General features: G+C 43.5%; 1 protein-coding gene across 1 annotated transcript in view; it reads right to left on the bottom strand.

The window, feature by feature from the left end:
* The window catches only part of gpc6a (glypican 6a), a 234,772-nt gene that overhangs the window by 93,155 nt on the left and 116,858 nt on the right, over positions 1–24,759 (bottom strand). The window contains exon 3 of the mRNA XM_080781315.1: positions 1,360–1,751. Within this exon, the coding sequence (XP_080637441.1) occupies positions 1,360–1,751 (392 nt within the window). The remainder of the gene's footprint in view (positions 1–1,359; positions 1,752–24,759) is intronic.

The following is a 24,759-nucleotide window of genomic DNA, read 5'->3' as shown; positions in this document are numbered from 1 at the left end:
TTAATGTTTGATAAAGCTCTTGGAACATATTTATTTTTCTAAGTCTAATGAATTCAAACAAATTTCAAACCAAACCAGGCATAGACAGTTGAGGATAAAAAAACCCCAAGAAATTAATTGCTAACATGAAAGTTGTTTCTTAATTTCTTGAACATGCATCTGAAAATATATTAAAAAGAGAATAACAAATGTACACATTGCAAACAGAATCCTTCAGCGCACGAGTGGCCCATGGGCCTTTTCCCTTTAATCTCAGACTTTAGAGCCCAAAGCCTGGATCTCCACGGGTGGTTCCTTTGCATTGCTCATGGAATATGGAGGACACTCCAAAAATCACATGAAAAAATGTGCACTGGCTTCAGTCGAAGAGGAAAAAAGGAAAAAAGTGATTAAAAAAAAGAAAGAAAAAGGCTTCAGTGGCCCCTAAACTCGGGCAACCAATGATCCAAACAAAGTGCATTCAAATAAATATGGTAATACAGGATGGAATAAACACATTTTCTCTCTCTAGTGGTACAGTATGGAATAAACACATTTTCTCTCTCTAGTGGTAGAGGGGAAATAAAATTGATTTAATACAAAGACTGTCTGTAAACAACAACACAGCTGCCCATAACGATCCAACCTTTGAGAGCATCTCGTTTGTAACAACTGACCCGTAAAATGAATTGAGTGAGTCAGTGAGTCAGTCAATCAGTCAGTCAGTCAGTCAGTCAGTCAGTCAGCCAGCCAGCCAGCCAGCCAGCCAGCCAGCCAGCCAGCCAGTCAGCCAGTCAGCCAGCCAGCCAGTCAGCCAGCCAGCCAGCCAGCCAGTCCTTCACATAATATTATCTTGAGAACTATTCCCGGCTGATTGTATTGCTGAGGACCAGTTGATTGGATAAACAATTATGGAGAATATGCTGCACGCAGTCACACCGTAGGTCTCAACAACTCTGCAAGCAGCACTTTCTGTGGCCGAGCAACCAGCCTGATGGGCACTGTTGGGCACGCACCTGTTCCAAGCAGCCATTTAGCCTACTCTAAAATAACTTCTGACTATCAGTTAAACAAGCTCAGTTTGTTTTTAATTTGTGTTGATCATAGTCGTGAAAACAGGTGACCGGGATGTTGGGTTAATTATATCTCACACATTTCTATAGCGGTGAGAGACTTTGAAACCATCTATGATGACAGATTCAATCAGATCCAATGTTTAAAATGTATAATTATAACGAGAGATTCATTGGACTGCAGTAGGAAACAGTACATCTATTTTCCTTCGCTTCAGCAGAATGCAGAACACACACACACACACAGTACTGTAAAACAGTACAAAATGATGATTATTGATTTAAACGAAGGTTATAGAAGACTCACCTTGGCGACTCTGTTGGCGACCTCCCGGCCCACCATCAGCCCCTGGACGAACGTCCGCGCGGCGATGAAGGACCTGGTGACCTGAGCCTTGAGCCTCCGGGGGATGTCTCCGAAGGGCTTCAGCTGCTCCGTGTATTTACTGATGCACTCCAGGTAGTCCTCGGAGAAGTGGTACTGGGAGTTGAGCAGCTGGAACATGCGCTCCAGCAGGCGGGACCAGAAGTCGTTCAGCATCTCCTCCAGGTTGACGTTGCCTCCCGTGTAGTAGCGCTTCAGCTCCGTGAACAGGTCCTGAAACACCTCAGAGTTCTGGATGTACAGCTTCCCGTACGTCCGCGTGAACATGTCGTTCAGAGACTTCTCCGAGTTGTCCAGCAGCTCCAAGAAAAACTCTGGTGGGGGGGAAATGGGTTTGGGTGGGATTGGGGGATGGAAGGGATAAAATGATACATTTGTTATTATAAAATCATGAACCGTTTTTGAAGTAATTTCCATTTTCTAGTTTGGATTTAGAGTATCCTTGGGCAAAGTATTATGTAGTTCTAGTCCACATAAATAATATAATTGTTTTAAGATATCCTATCGTGTGGCTACTTTAATTAAAACATGCTTACCTACATTTGTCACTATTAAAGAACTGTCAAATTAAAAAGGTTAGACATTCTCTAAAAGCACACTTTTTTATTTCAAGCAAACGCGTAGCCTTGCATGACAGCAGCACCAGTCAGCCTCCATGCCGTCATCTGAAACACGCTCGAGGGAAATACATTCCACTCACAAACCTTACCATGTGAAACGGCCATTGAAAAAACAAAATTAATGGAATGTCAGAAACACAGTAAAATCCTCAAGTGTCCATTTAACTCCAACCAAAAACCACAACAAAAACAAACAGAAAAATTGACACTGAGCATTTGACTGATTTTCTTGGTTTGGAGTCTTGGTTGTTTAAGAATTTAAGAGATATTATAATTTAACCCATTCTGAACGGGAACACATTTTGGTGTTATGCTTTAGCTATTGAAAAATAGCAGATCTACAAGCTCGTAGCGCGCCACCGAGTGGCGCGCTACGAGCTTGTAGGTCTGCTATTTTTTCGAAAAATCGAAGAACGACTGACATTTTTAGAATCTGATCTCAGGTCAGAATGGGTTATAATCAGACCAGTGTGTGTCCAGTGGAAACCTCGTATGAATCTGATCTCAGGTCAGAATGGGTTAAGTCCCGTCTCATGGTTCCGTCTACGTGCACTCGTACAGTACACCGGGACAAAGCATACAGCCAATAATAGGTACTTGATTATGTGCAGAAAGTCAGTCCGAAGCATTAACCCATTCTGACCTGAGATCAGATTCATACGAGGTTTCCACTGGACACACACTGGTCTGATTAACCCATTCTGACCTGAGATCAGATTCTAGAAAAATGTCAGTCGTTCTTCGATTTTTCAAAAATAGCAGACCTACAAGCTCGTAGCGCGCCACTCGGTGGCGCGCTATGAGCTTGTAGATCTGCTATTTTTCAATAGCTAAAGCATAACATGATGCTGACACCAAAATGGGTTCCCGTTCAGAATGGGTTAATAATTTAATGGCAGAAATAATGGGCCACAAAGACCATGAATGATTAATGTAAAGGTTCTGATTGCATACTGTAACAAAATATTCATAAGTTTCAGACACAGACACCAGTATACATTATCATCCCGAATAGCTTTCTATTATTTCCAGACACATTCATTTCTCACAGAGACTATTTATTTGACCATCCAGGCAGCTGGTCCTATAACCCATTCTGACCCGAGATCAGATTCATACGAGGTTTACACTGGACACACACACACTGGTCAGATTAACTCATTCTGACCTGAGATCAGATTCTATAAAAATGTCAGTCGTTCTTCGATTTTTCAAAAAATAGCAGACCTACAAGCTCGTGGCGCGCTATGAGCTTGTAGATCTGCTATTTTTCAATAGCTAAAGCATAACATGATGCTAACACCAAAATGGGTTCCCGTTCAGAATGGGATAATTGAATATTGTGTTACAGTACAGACTGAAAGAAAGTACAATGAATGAATGGGCTTATTTTTTTTAATTATATGACATGAAAACAAGAACTGCTTTCACTGAATTAATAGAAGGATATTATGGTGCACTTAGTGTAGTAACAATGTCATTACGATGCAAGGACACACGTGTCTTAATTTATATGATTATTCACTACACAGTTTCTTCACTTGACCCAAAATCATAAAGCTCGGACACGTCTCTCCCTCTCCCTCTCCCTCTCTCTCTCTCTCATAAACATGCTTTAGAATTGTATGATTTGCTTTTTGATTGTATCCAGATGTTCGAGCCTGTATATGAATTGAAGGGAGTTTGTATGTTACACTAAAAGCTAAGACAAATAAAAATTGTTGTATATCAGCAAAGGTCCATTTGTGGAACAACTGTGACAATTAAATAAATCCATGTAATACTTCAAATAAAAAACAGACAAATGCAAATGACAGATATACATGTAAATGTACGTTGTTTGGAACTCTTGAATGTTTCCTATTTTTCTCTCTTTCTTTCTTTGATATTGAGGAGCAGATCAACTTAAATTAACCTTTTCGGTTATTTAAATAATGCGGCTTTTAGAAAACAATTCCAATTGTTATGTATTTATTTATTGATCCTTTTTCATTTCTATGTATACTTACTGTGTGAATAAAATGTTAATGGAAGTAACTAACTAACTAACTAACTAACTACTGTAACTAAGAACACACAGCTGCAGTTATAGCTTCAAATACAGCCTTCACATCAAATAATTAATAATGTATTTGTCAGTTTTCCTCCCTATAGCGTTCTTCTCTGCTGGATGCAGACCTCCTGAGCATCAACACAGACCTCCTGAGCATCAACACAGACAGCCAAACAGACCTCCTGAGCATCAACACAGACAGCCAAACAGACCTCCTGAGCATCAACACAGACAGCCAAACAGACCTCCTGAGCATCAACACAGACAGCCAAACAGACCTCCTGAGCATCAACACAGACAGACAAACAGACCTCCTGAGCATCAACACAGACAGACAAACAGACCTCCTGAGCATCAACACAGACAGACAAACAGACCTCCTGAGCATCAACACAGACAAACAGACCTCCTGAGCATCAACACAGACAGACAAACAGACCTCCTGAGCATCAACACAGACAGACAAACAGACCTCCTGAGCATCAACACAGACAGACAAACAGACCTCCTGAGCATCAACACAGACAGACAAACAGACCTCCTGAGCATCAACACAGACAGACAAACAGACCTCCTGAGCATCAACACAGACAAACAGACCTCCTGAGCATCAACACAGACAGACAAACAGACCTCCTGAGCATCAACACAGACAGACAAACAGACCTCCTGAGCATCAACACAGACAAACAGCAACCACCAAAAAAAAGAACCAAAAACAAACAAACAAAAGAAAAAAATAAAGCCATGAGCAGCGGAGTCTCACTGAAGCTTAACTAATAGGATGCCTGTCTCCTGTGTGGAAGGCATTAACACTACAGGGATCATAAAACATCTCCCCATGGCACTAATGTCAAATATAATACGGCCTCCTTTCCCTCTCTGTAAACAAACAAACAAACAAACACAGACATAATAGTGCATGTTGCGCGCTCCTTCCTATAATATTAACTCTGTCGCATTTTGTAATTGCTGTGATTTCATTGTTGGCAGGGTGTCATTTATGGGCACCAATTGGTGCACAATGGTGAGCCCCGATATAGCCGTGAACACACGTTTGTATGCAGCACAGCCAAGTAGAAAAATACACGAAAGCAGCTTGATTAAACAATTATTTTACTTTGTCCTTGGAAATACTGTAAGGTGTAACTGGGAGACAGTGTCGTTGGAAATTAAGATATAAACATGGAAATGAAGATATAAACATTGAATAATACTCCAAGCTATACAGTCTGAGATTATCTCTATCTGTCACACCCCTGTGGTGCTGTTTGGTGCTGTTTGTTTTACAATGTCACTGTCCCATTTGTTGAATGTCTTGAGGCTATGTTGGGGGGTTTGGTTGTTGTGGGGAGTGAGCTATAAAGGCTGTCGGCCTTTTGTGGCTCTGTGAGTCAGACTGGGGTTTCCAGTACATGACAGGTAATGTAAGTCTTTTCTCCTACTCGAGTAAAGTCCTTATACTTCATAACTCTGAATTATTGTGTTGCCTCATTATCATTATTATTATTATGAATTGTCCCACAAACCGCCTTTACAGCAGCATAGGCTATATGACAATCGCAACTCTGTGAGTGCACACACCGGTAAGTGGGAAACAATTTCAAACAAACAAACACAGGTCAACGTGACATAGGACAGGTCATGGTCACGGGCCTGCAGTGATCATTAGCTGTGCTGCCAAGGCAACTAGTGGTGAGTGGACGGACTGGACAGACACATGAGGCTGATAATTGGAAAGGAAAGTTACTATGTTTACCCAGGGTAACTGGACTAAGGAAAGTTACTATGTTTACCCAGGGTAACTGGACTAAGGAAAGGAAAGGTACTATGTTTACCCAGGGTAACTGGACTAAGGAAAGGAAAGGTACCATGTTTACCCAGGGTAACTGGACTAAGGAAAGGTACTATGTTTACCCAGGGTAACTGGACTAAGGAAAGGAAAGGTACTATGTTTACCCAGGGTAACTGGACTAAGGAAAGGTACTATGTTTACCAAGGGTAACTGGACTAAGGAAAGGTACTATGTTTACCAAGGGTAACTGGACTAAGGAAAGGTACTATGTTTACCAAGGGTAACTGGACTAAGGAAAGGCACTATGTTTACCAAGGGTAACTGGACTAAGGAAAGGTACTATGTTTACCAAGGGTAACTGGACTAAGGAAAGGTACTATGTTTACCAAGGGTAACTGGACTAAGGAAAGGTACTATGTTTACCCAGGGTAACTGGTCTAAGGAAAGGTACTATGTTTACCGAGGGTAACTGGACCAAGGAAAGGTACTATGTTTACCCAGGGTAACTGGACTAAGGAAAGGTACTATGTTTACCAAGGGTAACTGGACTAAGCTCAAGAACTTGTTTACAGCCAGGCCCTGCTCATAGAACATTTCATGGTAGAGGTTCAATGCCTTGCTCAAGGGCACTTCAGCGGTGGTAATTTTAACGTGCCGGTCCGGGGATACGAACTATAGCGACCTTCCGATATCAAGACCGCTCCACAAACCATTCGGCCACCGCTGCCCCAAGGCTGCGATGCAATGCAGTGCAATATTACTATATGCTTTTTAAATCGGGAGGCCTCTGGAGGTTTCAATTGAAACGATACACAGGGCAATATGACAATGCCTAATAATAATAATAATCAGTATTATATCTAGGATAACCACCATTAATACATTACCAAATTAACTAAATGCCATTCTCAAGGTCAATAAGCTAATGAAATGTACATGTAAATCATGTGGGGACCCCCTGTGGTTCCTCTAACCCACAGGTTGAGAACCACTGGTCTACATATCCATATCCTATGACAACAAATGTGGGCAAGGTTTCAGCCACGCGCACACACGCACACACACACACACACACACACACACACACACACACACACACACACACACACACACACACACACACACACACACACACACACACACACACACACACACACACACACGTTACTAATTACAATTGCTCCAGGTGACAGCCTATACCAACAGCATCTCTAAAAACCCTGTTCACAAGACATAATGGGATTTGTCCACTGTTACTTACAGTACTACGGAGAGAGTGATCAGGGGAACACAGTAACATCCCTGTTATTATTATAACCCAAATGGACATGTTGTACAGTAACAGTACAGTCTGAGAGTGAAATGAACACTGATCTTACTGTGTACCTTGCCATCTCCATTAATCAGTGTGACGGCCAAGCTACACCAGGCAATTTTTTGCGCGTGCGTATGCGTTCACTGTGCGCGTACAGTGCGTTTGGATAGGACCAATATATGTCAATGATACCAGCTACACCAGACGCACGGATACCGCGGGCCATCCTACGCGTGCTCTAAAAATAGGATCGGTTCTAATTTTTTTACGTGCGTATGCACGCGTATCTATATATCCTCCCGGAAGGTCCCGCACAAACCTGCCGTGCGTCTGACAGATCGATGTAGCCAGGGCATTTGGTTTACGCACGCACGGTCCGCGCGTTTAGAGTAAACGCGCGAGAAAAGCCTGGTGTAGCTTGGCCGTTACATCTACTGTACCCCCTGTGCGTGCGTGCGTGCGTAGTGTGCGTGTGTGCGTAGTAGCTACTAGCTATAGTATGCTCAGCCTTGCCCTGCCACTGCAGTAGTAACCTGCTGTGCGGTCTGACTCTGGACTCCTAGGGGCTGTTTTGTCTTGCCTCATATCCTAGTCCTGACTGCCTGCATGCTCATGATGCTCTGGTGTGTGTCTGAGTATATATGAATAGAGACACCCAGAGGAAACCCTGAGGCCAAATGGACATAGTGGGGCCGAATAATTTGGTATTGCAGCGCTGGGGCCAAACGCATGAACTCATGAACCCTGGGAAAATAATAATTCAAATGTATAATGTGTTGAAAGTGATTTTTTGCTATGTTTTTCTTTGTTTTTTATTTCTCCTACTGTATGTTTTTTATTTCTTATTTTATATTTTATGTTACTATGTTTTATTTTGAGTTAGTGTTTGTAAACATTTGTAAGTATTGCCTTTGTTGAATGTTAAATATTTGTGATCCTGGGCTCTACACACCCTCCACCAACCTAGTCCCCATATATGGGGGACAAGGGGAGACCAACCTAGTCCCCATATATGGGGGGACAAGGGGAGACCAACCTAGTCCCCATATATGGGGGACAAGGGGAGAGCAACGGACTTGAACTCATGCTTCCTTCATGCCCGAGTGTCCAAGTTGCTCCTTTACACCTGACAGGGGGGAGTTTCCCTGGTTGGACATAGCGTAGCGCGTGGAAGGAACACGTTATTCCAACCAGTTCCTTTCCCCTCCATCAGGCGTTCCCCGGCTGGCCAGGAGGAGGCAGTTTAGAGACCAGGATTACTGCATGTTTTTTGTGAGGGTACCTACCCTATAGGGGACACGGGGAGAACATGTGAGGTGTACCTACCCTAGGGGACACAGGGAGAACATGTGAGGGTATCTACCCTAGGGGACACGGGGAGAACATGTGAGGGTACCGACCCTAGGGGACACGGGGAGAACATGTGAGTGTACCTACCCTAGGGGACACGGGGAGAACATGCAAACTCCACACAGAAAGGCCCTTTTCACCAACCCTGCCTCTGGCTTTTGAGCAACTTAATGCAAGTGGATGGGAGGAGAAACCCGGTGCCGTCTTTATTCATATATACTCTAAGGTCTGAACCCAGCTGGTGGAGCCTTTTATCAGTCTGCCTGAGTCACCAGACTGCACTCCGCTTCAAATAGCCTTTATTTCCACGCAACAATCAGCACGTGTAGTGCATGACCAATCAGCATACAGAGATCACCTCAGCTGACCCCACAGCCGTTTGATAAGGGCAAACAAGCCAGTCCGACCAAAAGAAGGATATTAGCGACGGTACACCGACGGCACGAACATATTCAGATTTTTGAATTTAATCAAACTGTCTTTTATACTCTCTCTCTCTCGTGTGAGCGTGTTATTGTATAAGCAGTTTATCTCCTGATGCCCCCCCCCGGGTGACATTCGGTACTAAATCAACGTTGCAGCGCGTTTAAATGCCGTCTTATCAGCAGACAGCGATAACTGTCTACCTATACAGCCCCCCCCCCCCCCCACACCCCCCTTCACTTCAACTCCTATTAGATAAATGATCATATTGTCCCCTGTGTGCTCTGCTGTACAACACGTACAAAATGCTTCCATATAGGCGACATGGAACTCTAAACATGGTGATTGGACTTGGTCTTAAACAGGTGCATATTTACAGTGTGTTATTATATGTAAACAATCCAGGTTAAAGTTATAAAACCTAACCTTACATTGCAGAGAGCTGCGAAACCCTTGGAAACACAACAAAGGTGGTTGATGGTTAGAAAAGTGTTAAGTGTACAGAATGAATAGATTAGATTGGAAATCATAACCAATAATAATAAATACATACATAATACATTAGGGCCATTTAACAATTTAAAGAGGACAGTACAACGATAAGCACAATAATGTCATCTATCTTGTGGAATTGTATGACAAAAGATTGACACTATAATAAAATGCAAGAAAATCTGATTTCATACTTTTTGAAAGTTATCTGAAAGTTATCTGCAATAAACTTATAGAAACATTCAAATTCCGTGTTAACCCATTCTGACCTGAAATCAGATTCATACGAGGTTTCCACTGGACACACACTGGTCTGATTAACCCATTCTGACCTGAGATCAGATTCTAGAAATGTCAGTCGTTCTTCGATTTTTCAAAAATAGCAGACCTACAAGCTCGTAGCGCGCCACTCGGTGGCGCGCTATGAGCTTGTAGATCTGCTATTTTTCAATAGCTAAAGCATAACATGATGCGAACACCAAAATGGGTTCCCGTTCAGAATGGGTTAAACTAAACCCTTGAAATAGGTACGGCTAGAACAAAACTTGACCTCGCACAGCATTGAGAACACAGAGTGAATTTCTATTACTGTACCATGACAGATTGAATTAAACACAGCTACAAGTACTGCATATAAAGATGGCCTGGAGAGCTTTTCCCTGGCTCTAAAAAGGCAGACATAAAAGTGCTAAATTCTCCCCATGAAAGTGAAAATATAGTCTATCATTCAACTGAAGGGAAACTCTGCGAGCGTCATCTTATAACCCATTTTGGGCGGGCACCCCTTTTTGGTGTTCGTATTCTGTTATGCTTTAGCTATTGAAAAAACGCAGATCTACAAGCTCGTAGCGCGCCACCGAGTGGCGCGCTACGAGCTTGTAGCTCTGCTATTTTTTGAAAAATTATCGAAGAACGACTGACATAGAAACATAAGCTTTTTCAGAAAACCTGTCAGGATGTAGAAGACATTTTTAGAATCTGATCTCAGGTCAGAATGGGATAACTCAACCCAGTGTGTCACGGGTCAGAGCCTGTGAGAAGAGGGACTGATGGAAGGGTGTGGAGGTGAATTTTTCCCAGCACACATTAATTAATTGCGCTCTGCATAGGCTAATTGAGTGGCAATCGCTACTTCAATGGTCATTACCTGCATGTCACCTGCAGTCATATCCCTGCTTTGTGCTAAGCCTCCTCTGAGCCATAATCCTTAGAATCCTCCACTAAAATGTATATACATGACCATTGTTGAATTGAATTGAAATCAGTTCAACTTTACTTTGGTTTGGTCTATAATGCATTGTATCCTTTTATCTTTTTAACCCTGTACTGTTGTTGTATCTGTTATGTTTTGCTTTGGGGTTTTTTCTTAATAAAGTCTGTTCCTATAGTCTTCCTATTATGTAAAGCGCTTTGGGTATTTAGAAAAGCGCTATATAAATTTGAGCTATTATTATTATTATTTATTTATTAGTATAAGAAAGGCCATCTGAGATTGAAATAAATTAATACAAATATAAAGTGTAAAACATAAACAAATCAGTGGTAAAACTTCCTTGTAGAACACAATTGTTTTTAGGTTACAAACCAGAGGACTTTTGGTGCTGGTCAACTCTATAGTTTCTATAATAAGCTTTGTTGACATTCAAGGCTGTTAAACACCAAACGCTGATCACTTCCCCCCCCCCCCCCCCCCCCCCCCCGACCACAAAAAAATAACATTCCCATCTTTCTGAGATTCTTCTACCGTATGTGGTTTTGCCGAAGAACAGATCTGCTCATTCATGCTGCATGCTGTCTGGACTGATGTGGTTATTGATCTGCCCATCAAAATGACACGGCCTTGTTGAATGATTGACTGTAGTGGCCTTTATTCTGCCACGGAGGGAACTGTGGAGAGCGTGTTGGATTGAAAGCCACCCACATCACAACTCCTAGGATTACACTGAGGATCTTCTATGCCGATGGACTGATTCCAAAGAGGTATATATGTGTCTGTCAATGTGCACGTTTTCGTAACACGATAATGCTTTTATATATAGACCTATATATTGATCGATTGATGTGTCAATTTGCTGCTTTTGAGGTGCGGTAAATATAAGACATTTCTTTTATATGGGGGGGGGGATAGCCGTTTCAAAATGTTCTTATACTGCACATTTCGTTTCACATTTTGAAACCGTGCATGGTGCAAAATGTTCAGGGGGAAATAAAAAAGAGCATGGTATATGTTTTATATTGTTTAAAATGACATGTATTGGATTTGAGTTGGATATTGTCATTTAAAAAAAAGCACCTATGAGGCAGATTACCATAATTGTAATGTGTGTATGAGTCTGCACTAATAAGTGTTTGCAATGAACTGTCGATTAACCCATTCTGACCTGAGATCAGATTCATACGAGGTTTCCACTGGACACACACTGGTCTGATGAACCCATTCTGACCTGAGATCAGATTCTAAAAAATGTCAGTCGTTCTTCGATTATTCAAAAATAGCAGACCTACAAGCTCGTAGCGCGCCACTCGGTGGCGCGCTATGAGCTTGTAGATCTGCTATTTTTCAATAGCTAAAGCACGACATGATGCCAACACCAAAACGGGTTCCCGTTCAGAATGGGTTAAAACCCATTTTGTGGCGGGAACCCCTTTTGGTGTTGCTATGCTGTATGCTATAGAGCACCGAAGTCTGACGTCACTTCCAGTAGAGGGCGTCAGTCCCCAGGTTCATGTATTTATTTAGTTGCATTGAAATCCCCATTGAGGCGATTTTAGATCGCCTCATATAACAACTGTGTTTGAAAAATAAACATGTCACCCCGGCCGCTTCACTCATATGGATATGAAGAATCAACTGACTGAGAGAAAACGCTAATGTTACTGCTGCTGAATTAGTTACATTTTCGCTAGAAGCAGACTGTATCATATATGAGTGACTGACTGTTGCAAACGATACAGAGACACCTCCCTAACAATAACGCCGAGACAGCTTGTTTATTTTCGGACCACAACGCTTATAGTAGACGATATTAAGATCACCCCATGTTATTCTCCATAGAGAAATTACTTCCGCGAACCAGGGGAATCGTCGGGTATGAGCGAGTTACGTCAGGACTTCGATGCTCTATGCTTTAGCTATTTTTGAAAAATCAAAGAACGACTGACATAGAAACATAGCTTTTTCAGAAAACTGTCAGGATGTGGAAGACATTTTTAGAATCTGATCTCAGGTGATCTGTATGCTGATTGGTCATGCACTACACATGCTGATTGTTACGTGGAAAAAAGGCTATTTGAAGCGGAGTGCAGTCTGGTGACTCAGACAGACTGGATAAAAGTTTCCACCAGCTGGGTTCAGACCTTAGAGTATAATACATGAATAGAGACCCGCCATGGGTAGCCTCGATACCCAGGCTTTCATTTCGTCTGCGCGAAAAATGAAAGCCTGGATTTACGCATTCTGGGCTGCACTGGGGTCTAAAAGTGGGATCGCTCCAAATGATGTGACGTCAGGGCTCTGAGCGCTGTGCACCCCTCAGAATAACACCCTGATGTGACGTCAGGGCTCTGAGCGCTGTGCACCCCTCAGAATAACACCCTGATGTGACGTCAGGGCTCTGAGCGGTGTGCACCCCTCAGAATAACACCCTGATGTGACGTCAGGGCTCTGAGCGGTGTGCACCCCTCAGAATAACACCCTGATGTGACGTCAGGGCTCTGAGCGCTGTGCACCCCTCAAAATAACACCATGATGTGACGTCAGGGCTCTGAGCGCTGTGCACCCCTCAAAATAACACCCTGATGTGACGTCAGGGCTCTGAGCGGTGTTCACCCCCTCAGAATAACACCCTGATGTGACGTCAGGGCTCCGAGCGGTGTGCACCCCTCAAAATAACACCCTGATGTGACGTCAGGGCTCTGAGCGGTGTGCACCCCTCAAAATAACACCCTGATGTGACGTCAGGGCTCTGAGCGGTGTGCACCCCTCAGAATAACATCCTGATGTGACGTCAGGGTTCTGAGCGCTGTGCACCCCTCAAAATAAACACAGTGAGGAAACTATTACCAGTGGAATTCAAACGAGGCTATGCAAGGAAAATGAGGAGACTGGCTGAAGAACCCACCACGCTACGAGCTTGTAGGTCTGCTATTTTTGAAAAATCAAAGAACGACTGACATAGAAAAACATAGCTTTTTCAGAAAACTGTCAGGATGTAGAAGACAATTTTAGAATCTGATCTCAGGTCAAAATGGGTTAAAAAAAAGTAAGTATATTGAATGGATACTCAAGATCTGTGATTTATTCCAGTATTGCATAAAAGTGTGTTTTTCTATGGGATCCCAAAGGCCTTCTACCCAGACAACCTCACACATTCAGACTTTCAGACAGAATGTACACGTTGTACAACAAACCAAGGCCGTTCTTTCAGCTGGCCAGAATGTATTTGTGAATAATCTCCACAAGTCTTCATGCACTTCCACGATAAAGCAAAGATAAAAAGATAAATGTTCAGTAGATGTGGATGTAACGTATAGGCAAATACTAATACTTTGAGGATTAGCATTTACACCCCAATGAACGGACCAGCCTTTCCTGCCTTGTCAAAACATCCACTTGCAAATAAGATGTCTAATACATATCTAGGCTAAAGTGAAAATCTGTCTGTCTGTCTGTCTGTCTGTCTGTCTGTCTGTCTGTCTGTCTGCCTGCCTGCCTGCCTGTCTGTCTGTCTGTCTGTCTGCCTGCCTGCCTGTCTGCCTGCCTGTCTGTCTGTCTGTCTGTCTGCCTGCCCGTCCTAGCCCCCCTGCTCCTCACAGACATTGACCACATTATGCAGGGCCTCTCAATGCCCTTCTTTTCAATTCAACAAATTTAACGCCGTTTATCAAATTTAGTTTATTACATTTATTACTTAGACCCTTCCGTATATACCCCCCATCCGCTTGGCTGATACCGCAGATCACGTGACACGCACAAGCCACAGTGCAATGCATGCTGGGAAGCAGTGGTACTTGCGTTATGCCATCATTAGTTAGCCTATCACATTTTGTTCAGTTCCGGCCAATCAACCATAGTGTGCATGTGTTCCTTCACTGGCCACAAAAAGACTTCAGACTACACTGACAGACACTAAAGTCTCTTCACAGAAAGACTTCAGACTACACTGACAGACACTGGAGTCTCTCCACAGAAAGACTTCAGACTACACTGACAGACACTGGAGTCTCTCCACAGAAAGACTTCAGACTACACTGACAGACACTGGAGTCTCTCCACAGAAAGACTTCAGACTACACTGACAGACACTGGAGTCTCTCCACAGAAAGACTTCAGACTACACTGACAGACACTGGAGTCTCTCCACAGACAGACTTCAGACTACACTGACAGACACTGGAGTCTCTCCACAGACAGACTTCAGACTACACTAACAGACACTGGAGTCTCTCCACAGACAGACTTCAGACTACACTGACAGACACTGGAGTCTCTCCACAGAAAGACTTCAGACTACACTGACAGACACTGGAGTCTCTCCACAGACAGACTTCAGACTACACTGACAGACACTGGAGTCTCTCCACAGACAGACTTCAGACTACACTGACAGACACTGGAGTCTCTCCACAGACAGACTTCAGACTACACTGACAGACACTGGAGTCACAGAAAGACTTCAGACTACACTGACAGACACTGCAGTCTCTCCACAGACAGACTTCAGACTACACTGACAGACACTGGAGTCTCTCCACAGACAGACTTCAGACTACACTGACAGACACTGGAGTCTCTCCACAGACAGACTTCAGACTACACTGACAGACACTGGAGTCTCTCCACAGACAGACTTCAGACTACACTGACAGACACTGGAGTCTCTCCACAGACAGACTTCAGACTACACTGACAGACACTGGAGTCTCTCCACAGACAGACTTCAGACTACACTAACAGACACTGGAGTCTCTCCACAGACAGACTTCAGACTACACTGACAGACACTGGAGTCTCTCCACAGAAAGACTTCAGACTACACTGACAGACACTGGAGTCTCTCCACAGACAGACTTCAGACTACACTGACAGACACTGGAGTCTCTCCACAGACAGACTTCAGACTACACTGACAGACACTGGAGTCTCTCCACAGACAGACTTCAGACTACACTGACAGACACTGGAGTCACAGAAAGACTTCAGACTACACTGACAGACACTGCAGTCTCTCCACAGACAGACTTCAGACTACACTGACAGACACTGGAGTCTCTCCACAGACAGACTTCAGACTACACTGACAGACACTGGAGTCTCTCCACAGACAGACTTCAGACTACACTGACAGACTACAACTTACCAAGTGAAAGCAACGGAGGTGTATACCGTTAGCCAAAGTTCGACTGAATTCAGAAAAGCTGCAGTAAAGCATGAATATAATAAAAACTCTGACCATTTTATTATCCAGATTTAATTACCCTCCCTTGGACTCAAAATAAAATTAGCTCACCCTCCCTCTGACTAAAATTGGAAAGGCATGAACCTCCCCCGTTTTCCTCCAGACCTCCCTTTTCATAAATTTCGACTGGTCTCTATAAGAAACAAGATTTTTAATAAATGTAATAAGCTGAAGACCAGAAAGGATGAATACTTTCACACTGGATTTCAAAAGTGTAGTAAAGTTTTAACATTATGGAATGCAAAGGATTTTACCCTTGAAGTCATCCTGAAGTGAGTGTACAAGAATACATAGAATACAAGAGTGAAAATCTGTCGGAAGTGTTCCTTCTATCTGGACTAATGAGAGTAAATAATTAATATGATTAATAAAGGTGACCTTTCTGCAGCTCCGAGTCTGACAATGCATTATCTAGCAGAGAAAAAATGAGCGGTGCTCAAATATTTATTTCGCTTCATTATACGACTTGCACACACACAGAGGTGGTTCATTTTTCACTGGCTCACACAATGGAATCTCTAATTACAACGTATGGTTAATCAATATCCTCATAGCTCATATAAAGATCCAACCTTCTTGAATGACCAGAGGTGTGTGTACATAGATAATGCGCATGCACTTGCACACACACACACGCATGTTTGAGTGGGCGCGCGCACACACACACGCATGTTTGAGTGGGCGCGCACACACACACACACACGCATGTTTGAGTGGGCGCGCGCACACACACACACGCATGTTTGAGTGGGTGCGCGCACACACACACACACACGCATGTTTGAGTGGGCGCGCGCACACACACACACACGCATGTTTGAGTGGGCGCGCGCACACACACACGCATGTTTTTGTGGGTGCGCACACACACGCATGTTTGAGTGGGCGCGCGCACACACACACACGCATGTTTGAGTGGGCGCGCACACACACACACACGCATGTTTGAGTGGGCGCGCGCACACACACGCATGTTTGAGTGGGCGCGTGCACACACACACGCATGTTTGAGTGGGCGCGCGCACACACACACACGCATGTTTGAGTGGGCGCGCGCACACACACACACGCATGTTTGAGTGGGCGCGCGCACACACACACACGCATGTTTGAGTGGGCGCGCGCACACACACACGCGCATGTTTGAGTGGGCGCGCGCACACACACACACACACACACACGCATGTTTGAGTGGGCGCGCGCACACACACGCATGTTTGAGTGGGTGCGCGCACACACACACACGCATGTTTGAGTGGGCGCGCGCACACACACACGCATATTTGAGTGGGCGCGCGCACACACACACACGCATGTTTGAGTGGGCGCGCGCACACACACACGCATGTTTGAGTGGGCGCGCGCACACACACACACGCATATTTGAGTGGGCGCGCGCGCACACACACACACGCATGTTTGAGTGGGCGCGCGCACACACACACACGCATGTTTGAGTGGGCGCGCGCACACACACACACACACACACGCATGTTTGAGTGGGCGCACACACACACACGGCTCTAATCTCCCCTGTTACTGTTACCATCAGTCATAATTACTTGGTACTGTACATGACAGAAAGATCATGGGGTCACCAAAATCAATATGGTTCTAGCTCTATGGGGCATTAATGGGCCAAATATTGTGCGCACATGGCACGTTTCTATACTTTTATATAAGTATTATTCTGATTATTCACTTCGGTGAAAGACGAAAATTCTAAGGATTAAAAACAACACATTTAGGCGGATTCCTTCTTCATGCCTTATTTGTCTTAACAATGTGGACTGCTGGTGGCAACACTGCCAAAAACAAAGTATTCTTCCTCCTGGGAGATTGAATGTACTGTACACAGAAAATGTCATGGCAACCTGTCCATTACTTAGAGATGTGTGTTGGTCACAGACACAGACACACAGGGTTGAAAACAAAATGTAGAAATAAATAATAAACCATCATCCAACATATAGCTGTTCCTTTTCTGTATTTCTTTAGTGCTGCTAGTGGAAAGCTCTATGACTTCCAAACAAGACCACTACTGTACTCTACTGTACTCTACTCACTGAAAATACTACAGGCTGGTTTGAAATGGAATTTGCACCCCTTCAGAATGAGAATCAGTTTAATTGCCACATCACAGCTTTACAGGTAAAATTGAGTAAAATTGTTTTTTTACATATAGTTCCCATCGTGTAATTTTTCAGGAAAAAGAAGAAAAAAAAAATCAGGAAAAAGCCCTGGATGGAGTCTACACAAGAATACTACGATTGGAAAGGAACTGGTTGGAATAACGTGTTCCTCCCACGCGCTACGTCCAACCAGGGAAACTCCCCATTTCAGGTGTAAAGGAGCAACTTGGACACTCAGGCATGAAGGAAGCATGAGTTCAAGTCCGTTGCTCTCCCCTTGTCCCCCATATATGGGGACTAGGTTGGTGGAGGGTGTGTAGAGCCCAGGATCACATTAGATGATTGACACAGGGGTGAAAAATGGGTTACAAAATCGTGGGATAAAAATGTAGAAAAAAAAAAAAAGAATGCTAGGATTGGCACTAGGTGTCACATGGACGGGCCGCATCAGAAATGTGGACCTCTATGGGGACCTACTGCCACGGGTCACAGACAAAGTCAGCGAGAGAAGGATGAGGCTGGCAGGGCACTGCGTCAGTCACCCAGAACTAGAGGCTAGCAGGGCACTGCGTCAGGCACCCAGAACTAGAGGCTAGCAGGGCACTGCGTCAGTCAGGCACCCAGGACTAGAGGCTGGCAGGGCACTGTGTCAGGCACCCAGAACTAGAGGCTGGCAGGGCACTGCGTCAGGCACCCAGAACTAGAGGCTGGCAGGGCACTGTGTCAGGCACCCAGAACTAGAGGCTGGCAGGGCACTGTGTCAGGCACACAGAACTAGAGGCTGGCAGGGCACTGTGTCAGGCACACAGAACTAGAGGCTGGCAGGGCACTGTGTCAGGCACCCAGAACTAGAGGCTAGCAGGGCACTGCGTCAGTCAGGCACCCAGGACTAGAGGCTGGCAGGGCACTGTGTCAGGCACCCAGAACTAGAGGCTGGCAGGGCACTGCGTCAGTCAGGCACCCAGAACTAGAGGCTAGTAAATTGACCCTATGGGAGCCAAACCCAGGGCAAAGCCAGGAGGGGAAAGAAGCGTAACCACACCTTAATGTAGACGTGCTGTGGCGCGACAGCTTGGCTGACAAGAACCTGATGTTGGAGAGGGATTTGTGGAGGGCAGCGATCCAGGAATCAATGAGGTCTAGCCAACTTGGTGTTGGCTAGACCTCACTCTGGCAGCCTAAAGGTGTGTGAGCATATAGCCGCTGTGTGCTACTAATATACAATGCAGGCTATACCTCAAAATCCAATACAGGCAGATCACTATTATGATACTTGCTGATGATACTATTGTTGACTCTATTGTCTCAGGCCAAGATGTGCAGGGATTACAAGATGCATACAAGGTTAAATGTTTGGTATTTTGTATTTTATATAGAGTATTATGTCTTAGTTTTTTTTTTTTAATGCACTGAGCTGGATTGCAAATCAATTTCGTTGTCTTGTACAATGACAATAAAAGATATTCTTCTGACGCAGATGCCAACAATAATGTTGTTGATCATCTTTACTCATTAATAATTTCACACTTATCCTCAGCTCAAAATATCTTAGGAAAACATAACTTATATTTAACAATGGATGATATATTCCGCCATATTGTGTGCTCAGTAGTTTATTATAGCCAGAGCTGAGAATTCATTGCATTATAAATACATGGAGATGAAGGTGAGAAAAATCTCCCCTTTGTTTGTGCTGGAGGCAGGCAATTATTCTGCCTGCAACCACTCAGACCATAATTGTTGTGGTCTGAGTGTTTGGCCACAAGAGTACAAGGAGGAAAAAGACATTGCTGCAGCCACACTTAACCCATTCTGACCTGAGATCAGATTCATACGAGGTTTCCACTGGACACACACTGGTCTGATTAACCCATTCTGACCTGAGATCAGATTCTAAAAATGTCAGTCGCTCTTCGATTTTTCTAAAATAGCAGACCTACAAGCTCGTAGCGCGCCACTCGGTGGCGCGCTATGAGCTTGTAGATCTGCTATTTTTCAATAGCTAAAGCATAACATGATGCTAACACCAAAAGGGGTTCCCGTTCAGAATGGGTTAAATGTGATGTCTAACAACAGGGGAAAAGAAAGTTGAATACGGCCGCAATCCATTACTTTTCTAATTTCACTGCACCGCCATGAGCCACGATTTTATGCAAAAAAACACATTTAGACATATTTAAAAAACACTTCAGCCTATATCCCCAAATGTCCATTATTATGACAGACTTCCGGACATAAGAGACGTTACACTGTCTAAGACTATAGGATCATTTTAACGGATGGATCCGTTTTAAAAGTTGGAATTGACATGAGATGATGATGACAGTGATGTTTCCCCCGTAAAAAATTAATGGAAGTCAAAATTCTTGACGTGATTTTCATATCGGCACTTTAATGTCAGTTATGATGATAAGTATCATAAATGACAGATTTCAGATTCAACCCACAGGAACGCACCCAGGGTGCCGGCCCCATTCCGGCGAGCCGCGCCGCGTCCCAAACGGTAGAGAAACCGTGTGGGTTACCGTGTGGGGGTCCCTCTACTGTACTGTACTGTACTGTACTGTACTGTACTGTACTGGCACACCCGAAATCCCCATATATACAGTTAATATGTGCGTGTGTGTGTGTTTGTGTGTGTGTTAGGTTGCGCACAGGTGGTGAAAAACAACCATGCTGTTTTCGTGCTCAGACGCACCCACCCACCCAGCCACCCAGCCACCCAGCCAGCCAGCCAGCCACACACACACACACAGCTCCGTAAGGGAGTGGTTGCACCACTCAAAAAGGAGAAAAAAAAAGTATACAGTACACAGAATAGTAGAATAAAGTACTGTAGCAACCAGGATAATACAGAATACTGTACATAGAATGTAGCAGAAGGATGAAAGAATACAGTGCCAAAAGCAGTCAATATTAAACTGTAGGAACTGAGCAGGATTATGTGCTCTGCTGTAGCTACAGTATATCACTGAGGGACGCCTCACTCCAATGAAATGAAAAATACTATTTTCACACTTTTAGAGCATATCCGAGGTCACCATATGGTCATGCCTTAACAATACTAAAGAATGTGAATCTTTCCATTTTTGTGTATTTCTATATCATATTTATATCCATAAAAAGCCACTACCATTATGAATTATAAATTAATCTTGCTGATTTTGATTATATTACAGAACTATACTGTCTTTAATCTCATTCAAGATGAACATCCAGACAGTGTATTACAACATTTTAAACTTAATCAGCACGCTAAAATATGCTTCTACGCTATACAAATAAGCCATGGCAACTAAGAAATGGCAACAAAAAAAAATACGGGGAAGCAGATTTTTGCTTCTACCGTCAGCATGGAACAAGCTCCCACTGTACCTTCGACAGGCAGCCTCTGTAGACATTTTTAAATGTTGCTTTTAATTGATCTTTTATTTTCTTGTTATTCATGTCCTCACTGTATCGCATTACTGCTTGTTTTTTTTAATGTCGTTGCCTTGCTTTTCTTTTCTTTTTCTCCATTGTTCTGTAAAGCACTTTGAGCTGCATTTCATGTCATGAAAGGTACTATACAAATAAAGTTTTATTATTATTATTATTATTATTATGTAGTAGCATACATGCTTAAGCTGTCTCACTTGTAAACTAAAACAGTAGTATAGTCCATAGACTTGGGAGTGCCCCTCAACAGTATATACATAGTATTACAATAATTGTGTAAGTATTTTACTAATTAATTTTAACCCATTCTGAACGGGAACCCATTTTGGTGTTTAGCATCAAGTTATGCTTTAGCTATTGAAAAATAGCAGATCTACAAGCTCCTAGCGCGCCACCGAGTGGCGCGCTAGGAGCTTGTAGGTCTGCTATTTTTGAAAAATCGAAGAGCAACTGACATTTTTAGAATCTGATCTCAGGTCAGAATGGGTTCATCAGACCAGTGTGTGTCCAGTGGAAACCTCGTATGAATCTGATCTCAGGTCAGAATGGGTTAACTAGAGCCTGTTGGGAACGATGCCCATGGGGGAAGGATTGTCTGTTGGGAATGCACGCCACTTCGGCTATATGCATACTTTATATGCGTTGACCTCGTTGTCAGAGTACAGTACAGTACAGTACAGTACAGTACAGTACAGTACAGTACAGTACAGTACAGTACAGTACAGTACAGTACAGTACAGTACAGCGTAGTGCAGGAACCATTACCGTAGTAAATGGAAGCAAGTACATGACGTAACGTGAGTACTATGATGTACTGACACATTTATGACCACAGGGTTCTCCATACAAACATGGGCATTTAAAATGGCACAAGAGATCTCTATGGGCATTAACCCATTCTGACCTGAGATCAGATTCATACGAGGTTTCCACTGGACACACACTAGGTCTGATTAACCCATTCTGACCTGAGATCAGATTCTAAAAAATGTCAGTCGTTCTGTCGATTTTTCTAAAATAGCGGACCTACAAGCTCGTAGCGCGCCACTCGGTGGCGCGCTATGAGCTTGTAGATCTGCTATTTTTAAATAGCTAAAGCATAACATGATGCTAACACCAAAACGGGTTCCCGTACAGAATGGGTTAACCCATTTTGGGCGAGAACCCCTTTTGGTGTTATAGCATTATGTTATGCTTTAGCTATTGAAAAATAGCAGATCTACAAGCTCATAGCGAGCTTGTAGGTCTGCTATTTTTTTTTTAAATCAAAGAAGACTGACGTAGAAACATAGATTTTTCAGAAAAGTGTCAGGATTTTTAGAATCTGATCTCAGGTCAAAATGGGTTAAATGGAACACAGACAGACAGATAGATGTTATACCGACCAGTAAGACGCGCAAACGCGGTGAAGCGAACGCAGCTCGTACATATTTGGGTTTTGGACGTATAGCTGCTTTGGGGACTCCTTATATGGTTATGGCTGAGTCATGGTGACGTAACAGCGGGACAGACACTTGCATCAATCACAAACAAATCACTCAGCTCCATATATGGGCACAAAAGCGGGACAGACAGACAGACAGACAGACAGGATCTGCTAGGTCTCATAGTAAGTGCTCACTGCGTTCGCAATCACTGCGTTCGCAATTACAGGCAGTTGACCTCGCAGTTATGGTCATTATTGTTCAGGGCTATAGCTTGAAAGAAAAAAGCTATTATTACCGCTTCTCTTTGTAACTGTTCTATTGGGACAACAAAGGAGGTTATAGCGGCCGTTCTGCGCTGCTGTGCTAGCAGCTACTGTACGACTGCATTCAATGCTACTGTATACTTCTGCATTCAGACGTCCGCAGATTGTTGTAATTGTGAGGTGGAGATCTCGGATCGCCTGGCAACACGAGACTCCAGGCTCAAGGTGATATAGGGAGAGAGTAGCAGATGTATACTACTAGCCATTTTAACCCATTCTGAACGGGAACCCATTTTGGTGTTAGCATCATGTCGTGCTTTAGCTATTGAAAAACAGCAGATCTACAAGCTCATAGCGCGCCACCGAGTGGCGCGCTACGAGCTTGTAGGTCTGCTATTTTTTGAAAAATCGAAGAACGACTGACATTTTTTAGAATCTGATCTCAGGTCAGAATGGGCTAATCAGACCAGTGTGTGTGTCCTAGTGGAAACCTCGTATGAATCTGATCTCAGGTCAGAATGGGTTAACCAATGTTCCCTTTCCCTTGGTTTGATTCAGCACTACATTGCAAAAAAAAAGACTGAATGTGCTTTGCAAGAAAATGGAAAATGCATGAAATAATATTACAATTGTGAGCTTTCCTGTGTTCGTAATTTATTATCTGACTCTGGCTATAGGACTTTACAACTAAACTGGTGAGTAGATCATTACAGCCCGTTATAGTACTAAAGGCTGTTGCCCCCTTTTTGAACTACAGAAGCGTGTTTTGGGTCAAATCAGCACCTTCTAGGTCACAGGGATGTCAAACTCAAAATACACGGTGGGCCAAAATAAAGAAATTGGTACAAGTCGAGGGCCGGACTGTGTTTCAACACACGGGCCATTTTTGGGGGAGAGGGGTATAGCTGAAAGTTGACCACAAGTGATATACTTTCACTGCTGATCAAATAGTGAAGAGAAGACGCATGCTTGCGCTTGCGGGCCCTCGATACACGTGTGACAATGCACTCGCAGTGCATTGTGGGACTTGTAGTATTATGGTGGTCCGTGCAATATATACCAGAGGGCCAGTACTAATACTAATTAAATATCATCCCGCGGGCCAAAGATAATTCATTCACGGGCCTGATTTGAGCCCCCAGGCTTTGAATTTGACATATTATGTTCTAGGAGATATCATAACGTCATAACATAATATTTATATTAGTTTTGAATTGTTTTCATGCATCGCATGCTGATGTTCTGTACTATAGAGAGACAGATTATTCAGGGTTGATCAAATTCTCTTGATCTAAAAGAGTGAGAATGAATAAATGAATAGCAAAGGCTTTTGGATCATGCTGAGAGGCCTTGATCCGCGGGTAATAAGTAATTCTTCTTTGATGACACTGCAATTCCAAACAGATGACATTCCATAAGCGTGTTATCTTTTTACAGTGGGCTGCAGCCAGGTGGAGGAAAAAAATAATAAATTAATAAAACTCTCCCCACGTGCAAAGATGCATATCACATAGGAGCTGACAGCGCCAATGCAGGGGTCTCATAATTAACCCTTT

The sequence above is a fragment of the Protomyctophum bolini genome (assembly GCF_963924005.1).
Source record: "Protomyctophum bolini genome assembly, chromosome: 1".
Classification (NCBI taxonomy): domain Eukaryota; kingdom Metazoa; phylum Chordata; class Actinopteri; order Myctophiformes; family Myctophidae; genus Protomyctophum; species Protomyctophum bolini.
This window is presented reverse-complemented; position numbering and strand designations above follow the sequence as displayed.